Source organism: Rhea americana, unplaced genomic scaffold, assembly GCF_003343005.1.
Source record: "Rhea americana isolate MKP2758 unplaced genomic scaffold, rheAme1 scaffold_19, whole genome shotgun sequence".
In the NCBI taxonomy this organism is placed as follows: Eukaryota; Metazoa; Chordata; class Aves; order Rheiformes; family Rheidae; genus Rhea; species Rhea americana.
In genome coordinates, this window is record NW_028186038.1 from 1,552,457 (window position 1) to 1,572,356 (window position 19,900).

At 39.8% G+C, this 19,900-nt stretch overlaps 1 protein-coding gene across 1 annotated transcript in view; it reads right to left on the minus strand.

Moving 5' to 3' along the window:
• The window catches only part of CACNA2D3 (calcium voltage-gated channel auxiliary subunit alpha2delta 3), a 452,513-nt gene that overhangs the window by 33,727 nt on the left and 398,886 nt on the right, over window positions 1-19,900 (minus strand). Inside the window, exons 28-31 of the mRNA XM_085302579.1 lie at window positions 15,369-15,430; window positions 13,931-13,975; window positions 7,996-8,058; window positions 4,217-4,287 (exon numbers count right to left, since the gene is read on the minus strand). Of these exons, the coding sequence (XP_085158705.1) occupies window positions 4,217-4,287; window positions 7,996-8,058; window positions 13,931-13,975; window positions 15,369-15,430 (241 nt within the window). The remainder of the gene's footprint in view (window positions 1-4,216; window positions 4,288-7,995; window positions 8,059-13,930; window positions 13,976-15,368; window positions 15,431-19,900) is intronic.

Below are 19,900 nucleotides of genomic sequence, written 5' to 3' on the forward strand. Positions count from 1 at the left end.
GGAGGTCTGCTCGTGCTAGGCAGCCTGCTATCTTCCTTCCTGATGCTTATTCCATTGATGAAAATGGAACGYCATTCTTTAGGGCAGTGCAATAAAATATTATTCATTTAGAAATTAAAAGTCAAAGGCACAGGCCTTCCTATCCTCTACAGTGGATATGATTATTCATATGGTAGAGAATTAGTGGAAACAGTCTGCTTATTTTCCTGACTTGAAGGTCTTCTGCTTGCCCATGCAAAAAAAGCAAACGCCTGTTCGTCTACCTGACACATTTTTGTGATATTTATGTCATAACCAGGCGCTATGTCTTGGACCTACTTTTTCTTTTACTAAGTAAAATCACCACTAAAGATAGGGAGATGTTGTATAGTCTAAGAACTGCAATGTCACAGTTGGATTTATATAGCTGAAAACAAATCCACTAACTCCATTTTGAATTGCTCATTCACTCAGAGCACTAGTTTTCTGCAGAGYGTAGGTCTGTGTTCATAAATATTGCCAAATTAAGGAAAAACAAAGGTCATTACTTTTTTTTAAAGGTCAAAACAATGACTGGAGAAATCCACATGAAAAGAAACAGAGCTTCTAAATGTAGCAGTGTTCATTTAACACCTCCAAAAAGATTCAAGAACATCTAATTAAAATTTATGCTTAARTACAAGGAAGTGACCTAAACCACACAGAAAAATATCCCTCATTTGGAGGCTGTGCTGCCTCAGCGGAAATTAGGAACCTGTTGGTGATCAAATAGCTACTGCTTTCATGATCTGGCTTTAATAACATTTTGCTATTTGCAAGTAGCTTAGCAGAGAGTTGAAGGGTTTTTCTTTATATGTAATCTTCTTATAACCTAGAGATGGAACACTTGTTAGGTTTTGCTTCTAAAGCAAATCAAAACAGAGAGATGAATGTCTTCCCCCGTGTGTACTTATTTTGAGAAAACAGGTGAGGGATTTGGGACGCTGCAAGGGCGCAGCCGGCACGCRGTGTCCGCTAGGAAGCGTGTGAGCGAAGATAAAGGAGCAGACAGAGGGCAAGGAAAAGCRAAGAACCAAGGGAAGATCTCAAAGGGACCAGAGCTGATTCGAGCGAGCCTTAGCAGCTGGGAAAGCTGGGATCAAGGTGCGCCGCACTGAGGTCAAGCATCCTGACAACACGACTGAATACCAAAGCATATGAACATCCTTCTGCAGGGGCCCAAGGATGACGCCTGGTGGAAACAAAACTGGCGAGAGGAAATGCTGCTGCCTCCATTTGCTTAATACACTTGCTTAGTTTTCCTCCTAGCAGAAAGCATGGAGATGTATTTATGTCAGGGTACCTCCAATTTTCTGCAGATTTTTTATTTAGTTCATTTCTTTTGGAATCTTGTTGCTCCTATAGCATTTAATTTTCTGAAGTTAGTGTTTTTCTTTTGATTTTCATACTTCCAGTAATTGAGTAATTTTTATCACTGTTTTTATGTGCTGGTAAAACTACAAAGAAGAGGTCCTTTTTTCTAAGCTACTATGTGCAGYAGACTCTTTCCTTAATTGATACATGAATCTTAATTTATTTATTAATGAATTCAAATTATACTTTAATTAATGGACTGTGGGCAATATTCAGGATATAAGATAAACATTATTTTGCTAAACAAAACTCCAAAACATGTCACTTTGCTTTGGAGGAACCCGTATTATGTATTTTTTTTTCCCCTAAATATCAGGCTGATAAAGTAACAAAATACGCGTATGTATACATATGTACATATAATCCAAAAGAAGAGAAGTAGTGAGCTTAAAGAAATTACAGTGGGGAAAGGAGGTATTTGAAGTTCACTTTGAAAGATAAACAGCAAATATGAAAATTGAATTTCAGCCTGTGGCAGGATGAAAAGTAATATAGTCAGGAGCAAACAACCTGCTTTTGTTTAACACTTCCAGCTCAATCCTAAAAAGAACTTCGGTATCACTCCAAACTAATAGTAGTTGAGGGGGCTCGTAAAAGGGYTGTTTCACTCTTTTTGTGGACAGAGAGCCTGAAAGCTGGCATGAACGAGCGCAGGGGCAGGACCTATCCGTACTGCTACCCACAGCAGGAGTCCGAAGGGCAGGAACGTCTCCCTCCCATCCCCACGGTTACTGGGGATGTCAGGAAACTCTTCTGCAGTGAAGGTACACGCACCACGCAACCTTCTGCTGCTAACCTGAATGACCAAAGGGCCAAACCAGATCAAACAGGACAATGCTACATAATTCACCTGCTGGAATGTAGAGGCCATATAAGAAGCAAATTGCAAGAATGAATGGCTCTGGAAATCGTCAGAATAAAAGCCTAACGATCAGAGCTTGCTTGTTCATTTGGTCTCTGTAGTAAGATAAGCAATGACAAGTATAATGTGCACAGTATCTACAGTAACTGCCTTGCTGWGCTCTCAGGAAATGGTATTGGTTACCCAGATTTTGCCACTGCACCATTCACTGCTTATTTTTTCTTATTCCATGCAAAATAAATTTTGGAAAAACACAGAAAAATCCCTGAACAAATTAATAACCTCTAAAATATAATACATATGTCTGGTTATTTTTTGTTAGCCAGCAAAGGTTTCTTCATATCAGTGGAAGAATTTGTTTTAAGGGCCTCATATAGCACAGATCAAAGAACGTCTGTCTGCTGCTGCACTGAGCTATCTGCTGTGCAGCCAGAAAAACAGGTGGCTCGTTTAGTGCAATTACAGCAGTCTGATTCTCTCTCGTTTTTAACTGATCGGCAATGGCCAGTTTATTGTGTTTAAATAATTGTCTCGTTGCGTTTACATTTTCTTTTGCATGCCGCTCAGCCGCACGGAGCTCGCGGCTTCACTATCTGTGAGTGCCTCAGAGCTCCCGACCAGCAGGATCATGAGCCAGTGAGCCACTCCAAACTGGTGGCCTCCACAACCAAGGAGGACTGCTTGAGTGACACATCCTTGCCCTTCTCAACTGCGGTGCCTGCTGTCATCAGTYGTCCAGCAGCTACTCTGCTTAGCATGCATTGCTAGGCAGGCCAAAAGCAAGCGGGACCAATTAATATGCTATCCCTTGATTTTAACTCTGTGTTTTTGTTTGCATTAAATAAAATGCTTCATCTTTTGTATAAGCAAAATCTTTTCACTACAGAAAGTGTTTTATAAATAGGTATTACTTCATGTCCCTTAACAGTGYGTGTAAACAATATAGTGCTAAACACAAAAAGATTGCCACCCTCAGAGAACGATGATTTTGGATGATTCACTGAGTGCTAGATCTTTCATTTCAAGCCAGTCATTTATTGGGAATGGTATTGAGCTATAATGCACAGAGGCAGCAGAAAAAGCTTTCTGCCTTTGAGAGACCAAGCTGGTTTGTACAGGAGGCACACAAGCCACCTCTTTGGAGAGCAGCTGTATACACCCTCACATGCAATAACTAAATTCAGTGATTGATGGGAACAGTGATGTGTCATCTTCATATACTAGAAATGTACAGGAAAATAAAAGTGAAAAGTACTATGTGTATCTACTGCAATTYTCTCGTGCTCTTGACACAAGCTGTAAGAGGATGAAGGGGTAAGAAAAGGTTCGTAGGACTGTGTGAAAGCCATGAAAACTCCAGTACTGACTTAGATATTAAACGGAAAAGTCCTTTTTTAGTTCCCTAGGATGCATAATTCATTTTGATGGACACACAAAATCATCATTACTTTTTACAGTCACTGTGATGGTAACACCAGGTTAATAGTCACAGCAATGTTCAAATGTGAGTTAACATGTGAGTGAAAATGAAATAGTGACAGATCATTCTTTCCTTTTAACAGTAGGACATTTTGCACTCTCTGGTTTGAGCAATCTCCAACTTTTACAGGTCAAAATACTAAATATTGTAGCAACAACTTCCTTTAGAGCCATTTAACATCACTCAATAGTACAAATGGCCCAATCCCATTTCCACCTGAGCACAGTGGGAACAGGAGCAGCACGCAGTTTTAATATCATACAYCAATAAACTGTTCTTTTTGCTAAGAAACTCACTGTAGGCTGAGCCCCCAATACTCTTGGCATTCAGTATGCATGACATCAAGTTACACTAAGATCATATGGAAGAGAAGCATAGGCAGAATCCGGCCACTCAACCAACCACGGGCTTCTTTTATGTGACTTTGGTTTTATTTCTTTTATTTTTGCAAATTTTTTAAAGATAGTGTAATTAAATCTTACCTCTTAAAGGAGCCCATGATTAGTAATTTGTTCATCACAGCCCCTTCAACCTCACCGAAAAAGTAGCCAGTCTGCAAGGAAAGAATGCAAGAAATTACCAGAAGTGTGGGTAAATGGCAAAAAAACATGGATACAATTTAAACTGGCATATTCTAGGATCTGACAAGAGTGGCTTTGACAGTTACATAGATAGGTTTTCAGAACTACTGCTATATAAAAACTGAAGAGGACTTCTCAGTCATGGCAAGTTATAGAGATTACATTATTACCCYTGAGCAGATGTGAGCGCTTATACAATAGATTGAGGTACATTATATAACATCCATTATCAGAACTAAGAGCCATTCAAACCTAAAGCTCGTAAGGGAAAGACACTAATCYGATCACAAACTGTTGTGATTAAAACGTTACTGAAAAAAGATATAAACAGGTTTTGAAAGGATTTCATAAACAGTCATAAAGAAGCATTGTTTATAATTCCTGCATGACCTGTTTAAGGAGCTGGAACAGTACATTTCATCAATCGTATAAATTTTAACTCCATTCAGAGTCATTTCATACTTAAAACCACTCAGCCTGATGAATTACCCATTTTGTCGTTGTTCACTAAATGTGGACTAATAAAAATAAATCTCTGTTGAGAAAACAAACATTCATGTTATGAATTTGGTATCTAACGTGGAAGAGACACCATTATCTGCAGCCATTCATGAGACATTCAAAAATCTTGCACGTCCAGCATTTTTGCTAGTTCGGGAAGACATTTTTTTATTTTAAGGCCTCAACTCCCAGAAGGATTGGGTATGTTCTCTGCGTTGTTTAAAGGGAGAAATCCCACAATTTATGGGGGGAAAGGGCACTGCGCTCTCAGATTGCACGGATTCCATAGGCTTGGTATGAACTAAACCCCAATTCCATTACGAGGAACTTAGCTGACCTCAAGTATGCACCTGGGAGCTCGCAGGCAGAGAAGTTACTGCTCTAGCCAAAAACAGGCATTCCTCCATCTAAAGAGCAAGTATTGCCTTTTCCACTCAGGGGAAATTTGGAACATTCTCCAAAACATGCGGGTGTGTAAAGTTTCCTAGAAGCAAGGGGCACATTTGTAGTTTATATGACTACAACTGCTAACTTCAATAGCCCTAGATGACTGATGAAGAAAGATTACCCTAACTACGGGATAGGCAGTCAGTTAATGTCAAAAAGTCTAAACCATAAAAGACTAGTATAACTTTAGATAGTAATAAACCTGATTTATCAAGTTGTGCTTCAGTCTTATAAAGATATTTCAGTGGCAGCTCTCTCCACAAAAGTTCCATTTGTAAATACTAGTTCTCTCCCAAACCATTAGTACTCAAATTGTTATTACTTTTCTTACTACATGAGGATTTAGTTATAATTCAGATGAAGAATTACATTGCCCATTTTCAGGAAAAAACATTCCTAGAATGGTTCAGGTCATTTTTGGCATTTCCACAAAAATTCAGTGCAGAAACAACCCTACATAGGTGAGTAATTGATAATGTTTCATGCAGCTTCCCTATCCCTTCCTCTAGTCCCAATATATAGAGTGTAATACATACATACATGTCTGTGTGTGTGTATATACATGCACACGTATGTATACATATATGTACATATGTATACACACACATAAATGATCATATACTAGTATTTTTATGTTAGTTGATGTTATTTTTTATAATTATGCTGTTTTATAYACATAGTCAAATAAAGAGTCAACTTTAATGACCATCTGAGGCTTAGAGCCCTCTTAATTAATTGTTGAGTTCAGCAGCAGTTAAGCACACACAGGTTTTTGAGGAGCTACCAGCGCTGGGCATGGCAGAACCAGGGAAGAGGACCTAATTCTCTCATTCTGTGAAATGCCAGGAAGTGGTTTCCCCACTAAMTACGTGCCTTAGCAAGCAGTGACATAGGATCCAGAGTCTGTAGGTCTTACTGGCGAGGTTACTGCAAAACAGACATCACCTGTTCCTTCAGCATCCACCAGCACCGCGTGATTCTCAGCTGTTTGTCCCTTAGCCCGGAAATCAGGTACCAGCATGGCTTGTTTTCTGGACTCACATGTGTTTGATGCTGTACTAGCCCATGGGCAGGAATAGACATTGCCCCAAAGAACTTAAAATCTAAGTCTTTTCTAGGCTAGCTCTGGTCCAACAGCTGTCCATAATACGGTTTTCACAGGAAAAAGTAATGTCTAGTATCAGGTAACCCACCAAAGGAAAAATCTCTTCCTAATCCTATTCATTGCCTAGACCCAACTACCAATTAGCAAATCAGTTACCAGTCAGAATTAAATAATTGTGAAAAWTAGTTCAAAAAAGGAAAGAGGGAGGGTGACCAGAAAAAAAATGTTTAAAATGGATCAAAACTATTTTACAGTGAGAGCTATTTCCAGGTYATTGCTCATCTATGGAGAAAATACAGGTTTGATAGATAAAGGAAAAAAAAATCCGAGCTGTTTTGAACATAATGCAGTTAATGTTTAAGCCATTTTTATTTCATATTATTTTATGGGTACACCCTAGARTTACATTCACAGAATGCTTGATGTTCTGAARGGATGGAAGCAATAAATTTAATAAGGTGAAACAAAATAATCAGTTTCAGTCCTCAGTTTTGAAAGTAAGATGAYTTAAATTGTGAAGACAGATTACTGTACGACACAGCGCATCTGTTTAGTGGTTAACATTCTGGTATGGCACTGGAAGCATAATAGTTTCAGAAAAAAYGCATTTGCCTTGTTTATTGCTTGCTAATAGACTTTTTAAAGACTCAAACAAAATGTAATATTTGCAGCAAAGGAGAATAGGAGCATGAGGAAAGGTTATCTAGGTATTTTTGAGCTATGCAAAGCTGAAAAATATCTGCATTTTGCCTCCAGAAGTGTCAGATTTCAAGCTTTTAATATAAAAATGAAATAATCAGTGTAGCTTATTTTTTGACATTCACTTTGAATTTTGTACCTCTCCTCTGATCACTCGTTTAAGTCACCCAGAGCTCTTTTCAACAGTTATGTTTCTCAGCAACCAGCTCGGTCGTAACAAGTTTGATTCACGCGAGGGCCAGGCGGGAGCTCGGATGTTCCCACTCGCTACCCCACAGCACAGACCCCCCCGGCTCGGCGGCGCCGCCTCAACCGTTCTCGGGCAAAGGCTACCGAGGATGGTGGCGGTTTCTGCACGAGGTCTGCAGGGCCGAGCAACCGCGCGGCCGCTCTTCGCTCGTTCGTCCGCGAGGTCAAAGCAAATGGACGTTTTGAAGGACCCCCACGTTGATCACACCCCCTGCCCGTCTCGCGAGACGCAGGGCGCTGAGTTTTAACCCCTCCGGCACTGCCGTCCACCGCAGAAAAAGAAACTCTTCGGCCAACAGTTCTGCAAAACGCCCTTATTACAAGCTGGAACGTAAGCGCTCTCCGTCCCAGCCGCCTCCTTCTCTCTCCCAGCYTTTCCACGGGGTAGAAACGCCACCGGGAATTTTTCTTCTTGGGGTAAAGATTTCTTAAGGAAGGCAGACACTTCTGCAGCAAAAAAGCTCTTTAAACAGAACATTTATGAGTTCAAGAGCTGACCCTGCCCCAGAGGGAGAAAGAAACTTAGCTGCTCTGAGAGAGAATATTATTTGTTGAAAGAATATTTTTAATCTTATATTACTAATTCCTTAACATTTTAGGACAACAGCTCATTTAAAAATACAATTAATTTTATATAAGTGTGCTAAATGAGACAGTTAAATAAAAATCTTTCACTTACCTGTCTATAGTCTTCAGACACTAAAATAAATCCATTATTATCTATCAGGTAACAGTTGATTGCCTGAAAAACAATAAAAGTATAATTCCAATTTTTAATCTTAAAATACAACAATTTTATTACTTAGTTTACTTCAATCCCAAGTGCCTTCTAAAAGGATAAACTTTTAGCCTCAAGTTTTTTTAATGGCTCCCATAACTTCTAAGTGAATGTACTCTCAAAGTATGTRATATTATTTCATTTAATTTTTATGCATATCCCATTTATACATATGCAAAACAAAATAAAGACACAGATATAGAAAAAGATAATGTAAGATAACCATAAAGAAGTGTAAAAAGAACCAGGTCAGTGTTTTTATAATCCATTCTTAAAAKTATTTCCTCATAACAAAGTTTGGAAAGGTATAGACCCTTGCTGCTCCTGATGGCTTATTCCGTGTTTGGAGAAAAACATCAGCACAATGTCATTACACTAACGATGTACTAATTAAAGCACAGTGTCAGCCTGGAGGACCAACAGGGGACTAGGTAATATTTTTTAATTTGTTCAGAGGGGGAGGGGACCAGAAACTTCCGTAAAAGAGGCCCCACAGGTCTCTTAAAGCTTTCCAAATTGTGTTTTTAATTGGTTACTGGATTCGAGGTAGGACTGTTAGCTTTTCGTAGGTCAGACTTGTAGATTGTATAAAACAAGGTAAACCCTAATCAGTGCTTCCCTCCAAACATGCATGCACTGTTTGAACCTCAAGTGAATTGCTTGCTACAGGCAAAGTTTTAATTACTGTGCTTCAGAGTTTAAACATAAGGTTCAGCTCAAACCTTGGTATTACTCAGTTTTTCTTCATTATTGCTAAATACCTACCTCAGTGTTAAATCTCTAATGTATTTCTATCACTGGTCTAAATCAGTAAATATTTTACTAACATTCCTTAAATTTTCTGTGACATTAGTAAAAAATAAAAATAATAATAAAGTTCTGGCTCTCAGCATAGCAGTGCTCATGGTTTTCCTTTTAATTTAAAATCATTCTTGCCACAAACGGGCTGAACAGAGAGAGTTCATGCTATATTCTGCATGTCCAGCAAAGTATCTCTGCCGCTTTAGAGAGGAAAGCAGTTCYGCTGCAGTAGCAACGGTGCAGGATGTTGCGAAAATGCAGCCTGATCGCTCAGGCGACGTTTCGATGTGTCTGATTCCCATTCTGGCCACCTATTAGTGCTGCTCCGGGTGACCAAAGAGGGGGGAGAGTTGAAGAAATGCTAGCTTGAAGTTTAGCTTAAAAAAAAAAAAGGGGGGGGGGGGGCAAAGAAACCCAAACTAGGCACAAGTTTGGGATGGATGTCRTCAGCTGCAGATGCTGTCRAAGACTCAGCGGGGCAGATGCCCGACCTTGGTGGTGCGGCAGGGGTGGCGTTTCAGCGGGACCCTGCGGCTCCAGGACGCTGCTTTCCTGAAGTCCGTCACAAACCTCCCACTCACTCTAACAGGAGAGGAGCTCTTTGGAAACCCTCCTCCGCAACTGCTTCTGTGCTATTAATTAAGAAGGAAGTGTGGCACAGCCTAGGGGATGCATACTTGCAGTCTTCATGCGTGAAAAGTGAATCAAACAACAGTGCTTTAGAAGCAGTATTTCTCCATCACTTATAGGAGTAGTWGTGCTGGACAAGGGAGACCAGGCTTCATCTCATAGCTTACGGCTTACACGTAGTTGGGAAGACTGCCAGGATTTGATAATGACTCGCCATGTTTCAAATCTCTAAGCCATAGCTATTTGTTAGCGTTGTTCAGAATTTAAATAGACGTTAACAGCTTAGCATTACAATCGGAGAGAGGCATAAAGCAGTGAGTGGGTTACATAGCTTTTTAGAGGTGTGTGCAGATAACAGGATTCGTATTTCAACTCATTTTAGAAACATTAACACCAGGAAAATGTTCATTCAGGACTGCATTTAGCCATCTACTTGCCAGTAAGATAAATAACTTTCTTTATGCAGCACTACATTAAAGAAACATTATATAAATGAAATTTAGCATTGACAAAGGACAGCGGGGTACATTTACTTGTCCAATACCTCAGCATGAATATTTCAAATATGAGATTAATTCATGGGATAGTGGCATTTGCATAGGATAGAGCAGTGTGAAAGGGCTTTAATTCACAACGACTCACAGGTGTCGGAGGTGAACTAAGCACTACTGGTTTGCCCCAAGGTTCAACTTCAGTGAACTTGAGATTTCAAGGGGAACCTTCCACAGGTGGAGAGTCCCTGAGCTTGTGAAATAGAGTGGGCATGAAGTCCAGAATAAACAGAGCAAGAATGTCGACTGAGGCCTCAGAACACGTTTGGATTACAGTAACTTTGATCAAGTTCAAGTCCTCTATGTATTTTTCAGAACTCCGGTATATAAGAGCAGTAATGGAATGTAATATGGGTTAAAAAACCAAAAATGAAAAAGAAAACAGAAAATTAAACGTAAGACATCAGGAAAACAAGAAGAAATGAGCAAAYACAAAGCTCTCCCCCAAAAGAGAAAAAATGAGATTTGCAATGAATTGTAAGTCTGCCATACCACTGCATTTTGGMATTAACTAATTTTCTGCAGGTCTACTGTGCTATTCCAGTTGCATCAACTTCATCTCCTAATACTTGTAAATTTGTACAGTAACAATTCAGTAGATATTTTCTTGCCATTGAGAATATCTGTGAAAGTTAAAAGATTCAGCAACAGGATCTGTGACATCTGATACAATTCTATCAACAGATAGTATATTTTGTCGTTTTAAAAAAAAAGGTGCTAAWTCATCAAAGTGCACAATACTGCTAAATTTCTCCTGTGCATATGTGGTTCCCACTGAGTTTGCATTTTGTTTGCATATGCATGTAATACCAACAAAACTGATGCCTGAACATTTAGGAAAGTACATGACTATTCTTATTAACTACCAATGTGATTAAAAAAAAAAGTATAACGTTTATGGCTGCTGCTTCTTGGAAACTCTAACAGCGTCTACTCCCTTCTTAGTGAGGACAGGCTAAAAGCATTTTTACAGTAACCGTAATATGCCTATAATTCCTATTTTTAATGAAGCATTTGAAGCCCTTGCAGCAGGAGCATGCTTGATGCAAGAAATTAGGTACTATTATTACTCTGTCACGAAGGCTGTTGCTAGTGAAGGAATTAATCCCTGCTCAATCTTTATTCCCTAACGCCTGGCGCTTTATGCTGAACGATGTGGAGATTTTATGCAGCACTCTAGCCTTGCCCAGGCTACCTGTGGTTACACTTTGCAAGCTGCTTGGCTGGGAGTGGAAACCCACTGACGAGACTATTTAAAGACGCTGSAAACAAGGTAAAGTTGGTGCATTAAGTCTGCAGTAAGCTGGCACAAATCTAAGAGTGAGGAAAGGACAGGAAACACGTGAAATTTACACTTCTGCAGACCTCAGCTTTCATTTTTAGGCGGACGGGGCGATAAACGCTGCGAGCTCAGCTTAAAACACGTTGAAATGCAAATGACAGCRTGGAAGTGGAGTTAAGTAAATGAGCTTGCAGCCTTAGCGGGGACTTGTAATACATGCATTTTTCTTTAATCACTTCATATTCAGAAAAGCTCACTGAATGGTTAAAAAAGATACAAGCTTTAAAYGGAAGAGTCTGTATAGTTGCAAAGGCAAAAGATACGTTGGTTTGAAAGGTTGCCAAAGGCRGCATAACCATTGGACTTCTGTGTTTTGGTTTTCTGCAATATTTTTTTCTTTTATTTATTGCTATCCCTATCCTCCATCTGCTAGATCCCAGGGCCCCAGTAAATGGATTATAGTTTGTCGTATGATTTGCTAATTTGGTACGCTGAAGAAATTAAGTATTCCATTGTTATAACTGCCGATGCTTTAAGTTCTGTCTTTATCCTCAGAAAGGTTTTTGTGGTCCGCACCTCATGTGGAACAGTTACATATTTTAAAAAATTGTACCATTGTGCCCATATATCGGATGCACGTTTCAATAAAGCAGATGCTTCGATGTCGCGGTAGATGCGGATATGAAGTAGAATCCTTGCGGCAGTATTGCTAAGATCAACGATGTACCTCTWAAAGTTTTTATAAATTAATTAAGAGAAAAGTAATCCAAAAATTAAAGTACCACTATTTGCTTTAAAGATATAAATATCCAATACAATAACGGCAAACGTTAGAAAACATGCCTCCAAAACATTCACAGCCTGTTTTCTTTGGCTAACTACCCCAAGTCTTTGGCTTTTTAAATTACCTATCCTCAGGAAAGCCCCAACACAGCTCAACCGGCACTGCACGAACCACCACAGAGCGCCTCCGCGACCGCTCGGCGTGCCGCCCCGCGCACCCCCGAGCGAGCGCCCGGCCGGCTCCCCGCGAGCCAGCCGCCGGGCAAGCGGAGGCAGCGGCAGGGCAGCAGCTCGCGGGGCGCGGAGGCGTCCCGGGGGAACGCACGGGTCCGCGCCGCGCGCGCCGGGAGCCGATTTCGGGTGCAAAACCAGCCCCGCAAGGCAGCGCTCGAAGGAAGATACGAGGAGACAGCAGGGAAAGAAAATGAAGACTTGGGGAATACCACAAATAGCATRCGTCGGTTGCGACTGTAAAAAGCAGCGCCAGAAACCGGTGAGAGTTTGGAGACGACCGGGGAAACAGCGTGGGAGGGCACGGAGGGGAGGCMGCCTGCCTCCGGCTGCCGCCGGCCGACGCGGGGCTCTGCGCAGAGGGGCGCGCGGCCGCTGCCCCAGCACCGGGGCCCCTACGAAAAGCTGCGCAAAACCRTGCAAAAAAAATACGTTTTCTCACTTTGAAAAGAGATTGCAAAATATTGCATTAGCATCAACTACAGAGGCAAGCCACCTCGTGCCCCCACTATGATTTCCTTTCGTGTATGTTTTGTACTAGTCATTTTTGCCACTGTACGGAAAAAAATTTGGCCACTGTATGAAAAGGGGATCTCCTGTTCATCCGATCACCCGGCGTGGTTTTCAAGCCTTATTAACATCGCTGCTTTCCAGGACGGCGCCCCTGAATCACGTGAACRTGGCCTACAGAGTTTGTTTCCACATGCATGAACTTATAGTTGATCCTAATTAAATGCACGTAGCTTGTTCAAGCAGTTTATCAGGTGAYCCACATCTGCTTGCGCTGTTCCCTCAACTTGGAGGTGACAGATGTTATCAGTAATMGCTTTATGTTTTCTTCCACATCACTGACAAAAACCATGTGCAATACCACACCTCAACCCAACTCTGCTGACTTTTCTGGAATCTTGTAGCATCTTTCTAGACTCACGCCTAACATCCCCCTCCTCATCACCGAACGTGCAATGTTGGCCACCTTTCAGTTCACCTGATCTGTGATACATTGGCTGCTTAACTGAAATACCACGTTATAAAGTCAAATACTTTGTAAATATCTATGCGTAGAATATTCAAATTACTATTTTTATCCATCACATTAATCACATCATGGAAATATGTCAAGCTACTTCGACAAGCTCAGAAAGCCACACCGACTCCGGTTACTTCTCTTTTGCTCCTTAACTGTTATTAAGGAACTAATTCCACACAGGTACAGCTCTGAATTCATGTCTAATTCTAGTGCGAAAGTAAGAGATTAGCAACTCAGATGAACAATAAACAAGTAAAAATGCCTTAGAGTGCTTTCATACCACTTCCAAAACTGGATTCATAAAGCACGTTATTATAATGAGGTAACATCGCCAGTCTCGTTATTAAATACATGTTGGTAATCAGTCATAAAAACATGCCTTGCTAAATAAACTGCCTAATACTTAGAAGGCGACTCCAATTTACATCAGGATTAATGCAGTCTGAAGATCTCATTGTACACTATCATCTACTTCAGGTACTACTGCAGTAGAGGTATAAATGAAAAAAAAATCTGTAAAATACTTACATCATCATCACAACTTATAGAACATCTGCCATCAAGAGATGCACACTGCAGAGGACACCAAAATCAATAAAATATTTTCATTTCTAGTTTAATGATTACAAAAAATTCCATTTTAAAGCAAAGATGAACACAGTTGTACAGAAGTTAGTATCGATTAYGTATTAATCAAAGACAGCAATTGCTCTAATTATGGCAACAGTAGGAAAGCATTAAATCTGCTCTCCAAATCCRTTCTGTTGGTGCTTGCAGAGAAAGGTTGCATTCACACTGCACCAGTTTTAACTGTTTTAAATACCACCCTCTCCCTCACATGCTAGAAGGTTGGAGATCTTCCACGGGCACCAATACATGATTTTCCCGTAGAGGTGGGGTGTGACCAGCATTTCAGCGGTGCTTATTCTCCAAAATAGTGTAGTCCCAGATGATTCTCAAAATAGGGATAAAATCTCCTAATCTTTAGAAATGATACTATTCTGTTCCATAAGTACAAATTCTATAAATTATAAAAAAAAAAATCTATATAAATATCTATATCTGTATATAGATACAGCTTCTTAACGACTATAAATGACAAGTATGATTCAGTAACCTGGCTAAGGTCACCAGTCAAGCTGAGACTTCAGTGTCTGATTGGCAGAAGATAAATCCTAAGTAAGGCAGAAAGCACAATTCTGCCATCACTGAAAATGTCATAAAATTTAGTSAGCAGTTTCCCCTTTTTCTTAGGGAGAAAGTTTACACGTGCCAGGCCAACACGCTAGCTTATTTCTTTACATCAGGTCCGAGTCTCGAAGGGGACGACGTTTCCCCCGGATCTGCTCGGACTGCTCCGGAGCGGGCGAAGCAACCCGCCCCAGGCCGCCCGCTCCGAGCCGCGGCGCGCGGTGCAGGCAGCCCGCGCGCGGGTGCCGGGCGAAGGGCAGCCCCGCGGCTGCGGCCCGAGAGCAGCGCCGGCGAAGCGACCGAGCAAAGACGCTGTCCTCCAAGACTACCTATCAAAAAAGCCTTAAGTCACGTCACGTTTGCATCGAAGATGTTTAATTTCACCACCATCAACAGGTGTTGATCAACCTAATAGAAGCACTAGCCTCATGGAAACATGTTTTTACATTTTCCTTGTTGTTATTTTGGGGACATAGAAGGTCAAAAGGACCTACAGTAATTTTTTAGAGTTTTGATATACACTGGCRGCTTAAAATTAACGAGCTTTCTCTTTGCCTCCACAAATGCTGGATCTACCCCCAGTTTTTCACCACTGAATGCTCTTTTTTGTAATAATGAACTGAAAGCAAATAAGAGCTTGCCATTATATATTTATAATAGCTTGTTTGTTTACAATAGTTTTGTTTATGACAAAAAATTGCAGATCATTATCATCTGCACAGTTAGAAAGTTATTGTGGATTCAGTAACAAATTAAATAGGAACCTAAAATATACCTGTCTGCTTGCGGTCCAAAATTTCCGCTGGAAAAATTCAAGTTTCATCTGGATACCTACAGCTGGGAATATATAAATGAAAACAATGTGTTAAAATTTTAATAATGAATTAAAATCCTTTAAAATGATTATTTAAAGCTATTCAGACGGAAAAATGATGRTAAGACCTATAATAAAAAGGTAATAGTAATTAAACTGAAGAGACCACACAGTCACATTCTAAGCCATTTACATTTTAAAAAGCAAAGATATTGCTAACATGTGATAACAATGCAAACATTATTGAAATTGCATGTATCTCCATACTTAACATAAAACCCCCAAACCCAAACATATTTACATGCATGTCTATCTCCAATTTGTATTTTTCTGGTAGCAACGTAACAGCTGTAGAAACAGGCACTAYACATTTTGTGCTGAAAGCTATAGTTGGCTAACATTTCAAATCATCATTTACCATTGGGCTATTTAATCCATGGACAATCAGTGGAATACAAGAAGCCTATTTCAAACATAAGCACTTGTTAAAAATTTTTGACATTAACAGTATGATGTGCAATTATGTCAAATGAAAGTATAAGAGTTAAACATTACTAGTTACCGATTTTCAGATTTCCAGAAAAGGTTAATAGTGACAATAATCTGTATTAAAAAAAATGAATTAATCAAGATTTAACTGGTTTAAACAATGTATTTCCCATAGCTTCAGGCAGGAGATTGTTCTTCCTAGTATCAGCAAACCTTTCTTCAGGCCTCATCCGGGCTTTACAGCACCGTGTTGCTGCTCAGCAGGAACACTGTGGCTCACACATCTAAGGCAGATGATTCTTCTGGTTTTGCACAGCCAGACTAAGAGAACGATAATGTCTTTGTGCTGGGAAGGTCTGGATTAGCTTCATTAAGTAAAAGAAAATAATACGATGAAAARTATGTCCGGAAGAGAGGGGAAGAGCTACTGCTCTTACTGCTGCTGCTGCCCCCTGCACGCTGCCTGCCACGCTCCTGCCCGCTCCAAGAGCCCTCCTCGGGCCAGGCTCTTCAGCCGAGGCTCTTCGGCGCTGGCCCTGAACCCCGCAACACTCTGGCTGTTCAGCACAACGTGTCAACAGGCTCCAGCTGAGAGCCCTGCAGCTCCTTTCGGTACCGTAGGGCTCATAGAGCGGCTTAGGTAGAAAGAATGAACTGGGCTCTAACGACTGATCTATAGCTTTAGTATACTGTTTCCCGCTGGCCCTTCATAAAAGCTACAGTTTTTAAAGCTTTGTAGACTAAAGCTCTAACTTCTAGCAAATTCACTATAACAACCCTTTGTTTAAAACAAGTAACAACTTTAAAAAAATCAGTGGTTTTGGAAATTTGGAGGAAATTTCATTCATTTGCTTTATTCCTCTAGGGTCCACAGCAGGCATCATTTTAAATCCCATTTACTTTTTTTGTAATATCTTAGACTACTGGTACTGGTTTTTGCAAATGTACATGTACCGCTGTCCTGCATATATTTTATTTTGTGTCAGCAGGTAGGAAAACGTATGTGGTACGAAAGCCACAATGAACTGATACAATGTAATGTGAAATTACATAAGGAATTTTCATATTGCAGCAGTTTATAAATAGTTCTTTGCTATCTGTATCTCATGGACATTACTGCTTAAGAGACTAAGTACAGAAATTCATTTCTCCTTTCAAATAAATTCCAGAAGAAACTCTCTCCAGCTACATTTTTATTATCTAGCAATTTATTTTATGGTCAATGAGAAGATGTTATCTGACAGCCATGCAGCACATGTTTTCTTCATCTGTTGTTTGCCTCTAGGTTTATGTCTAGCACACAGGTGATCTGCACTTCCTACCCCCTTTTTTCTGAAACAGACACAAAATGCATACATTGGAACTTTCCACTAAAACCACACTTTGCTTCTGTATCCTGTATCAGTATTTGAAATGTCAATCTCGTATTCCATTTTTACATGTATTCATTYATATACGAATGAATACAAGAGCATTTACACGCCCAGCAAATTATTTGTGTGTCTTGCTTCCACCATGTGAACATGCCTACRGAATTCACCAAGCAAAGCTCAGCATTAGACACACAGACAGGTAGGTGCCTTGCTGAATAAAGGCTAGGTTTGCTTCTAAAAGCCAAATCCTCCAGCCTGCAGAGAATGTCATCTTTTGCAGACTTAAATGAAATTGATAGCTTTTACCACCATGCAGGATCAGGCCTGTTTTGCAACTGATAAGGAATGGACATGCTTTTCTGAACATTATAACATGATATCTAAGGGAAACTGRAGTGAAGAACAGTTGTCTTTATTCTGCACTGGAAAAATGTACRTTTTTAATTGTTACAGATCTCTAAACATTTCTGAGCTCTCAATTTGAAAATAACTTGGCAGGACCTAGCGGAATGGATCTCACTTCTTAGCAGGCTCATWGCTGTGAACCAGTAGGCATATAGCCCTAGGGAAGAGAGGAATGAAGACCTGTAAGACCCATGGAGCTTCTTCTTTCCCCAGGTGATTTTATAATGGCATCTTTCGGGTAATCTGTGTCAAATTACTGAGTTCTTGAAAACYAGATTTTTGAAAATATTTAGATTTTTCAAGAGTTAGATTTTCAGAAGTGCTTAGGCAGAGTTGGCATTTACTCCTACCGATTTCAGTGGGAGTTAGGTTCCTAACCTGCTTAACTATTTCCATAAACCATTCAAAAGGGTTGCCTCCACCTCTGGACTCCCAGAYGCCTTTGATATTCTGTTTATCAGTCATTTATAAACACAACAACATTAACAGCCTACGCTTACTACGGAGTACCTCTCAACAAAGAATCTCAGGATACTCAATAAATGTGCTTAAGTCTTAATATCCTCATTTTATTGCTGGGAAAATGATGCATAAAGGAAATGAATACCGGAGTTCACACAAAGATCTGATACTGAGAGTCATAACAGCAGATTTTAGAACAAAACAGATCTGTGGTTTCCAAAGCCTTGTTCTAACAGTTAGAAATATTGCTATTTTTAAAGGGTACAGATAAATGGGTTGTGGTTAGATACAGTTCAGTTAGAGTCCTGATAGAGGTCAACTCTCGGAACTCCAGCTCTTATTAATAGACACCATTGCCCAGAGTAAAGAATGAGTTGCCAAGGTAAAAATGGKCTAAATTATCAAGTTCGTTATCTTGATGATGTGAAAGAACAGAGCCGTTAACAAACATCAATTTAAGGTTTAAACCTGTAAGAAACATTTATTAGGTTTCAAAGGATGAATGTAACAATCTCTTCCACTATCTGCTTTACTATGGCTTGCTGTTTCATTTGAATTCAGCTTATGGAAGTTCTCCTATTTTTATTTATCTGTCCAAGACATACAAACCTATAGCATGTCTAAATTGTAAAATATTGTACAGGTTGCTAAAAGTGATATTACCATAAAAATATTCTGAAATATTTCATTACATGTTAATGCTAAAATAAATCTCTGTAATTTAGAGATTATTTTATTTGCTGTGGCTGGCCTGTTTAAAATGCTTGGCAAAGCAACCTTTGTTTAAATTCCATTTTAGTTCTAGTAAAATATTAATGAAAGYATAGTTAATGTAAAGCAGCAACTTAAAATATTCTCCTGCACTAATATATTATGTATACTGAAATTTGAGCAGGAGAGGTTGGAGTAGATCACCTCACAAGGTCCTTCCCAGGCTGAATTATTTTACCGTTCGATTTGAGGGTAAACCTTTTGCAGAGAAATGCTAAATAGACAGCCTACAATCCTGCTTAAATAAAATGAGTATGTACTGAAGATTTGCCAGTGTCCGGTACAAAATACTTACCACAGGAGGGAGAACCTAAACCAGCAGCAAGGTAATGACGACAAAGCCCATGTGAGAAACCTTCCACGAGCCCATTTTCATGGTTGCACAACGCAGTGCTGTACTGTAAAGACAACTGAAATCCCGGGACTAATTTCTATGAAACACAGACCATCGCTCTTCATGAAGCTGAGGCAAGCAGCTGCAGTTTTGTTTTTGTTGTATTAGCTCTATGAATGTCAATGCTTCCTTGGGCAGATTGTGAGGGGAAATGAAGGACTAGGCAGAAACACGAGGTTTGTTCCCACTCAAGCAAAATCTCATGATTTCAACAGGAGCGTAGTTCGTGTAAAACCTGCAGGGCCAGGCATTACCAGCTAAGTTACCATATTTCTTACTTTCTTAAAAAAAATGATTCAGTTCATTTCTCTCTCTGCCTTTTAGCAAAGCTTTATCACTCATCTCAAACATACAATACTATTGGAGATAGTAAAACAGAAATATGTCTTCAACTTTATAGTCTACTCTGGTCAAGGTCGTACAGTGTTGTAATGGCAACATTTTAAGTATAACACATAACATTACATATTTCCCTTGTGAAGTATTTTCTCAATTAGAGTTTTGTAATCCTTTTACTTGTTTTTAAATAATGAAGTGCTACATGATGTATATCTGTGTTGCAAGATAAGAGCAGAAAACACAGCTCCCATAAACACTGC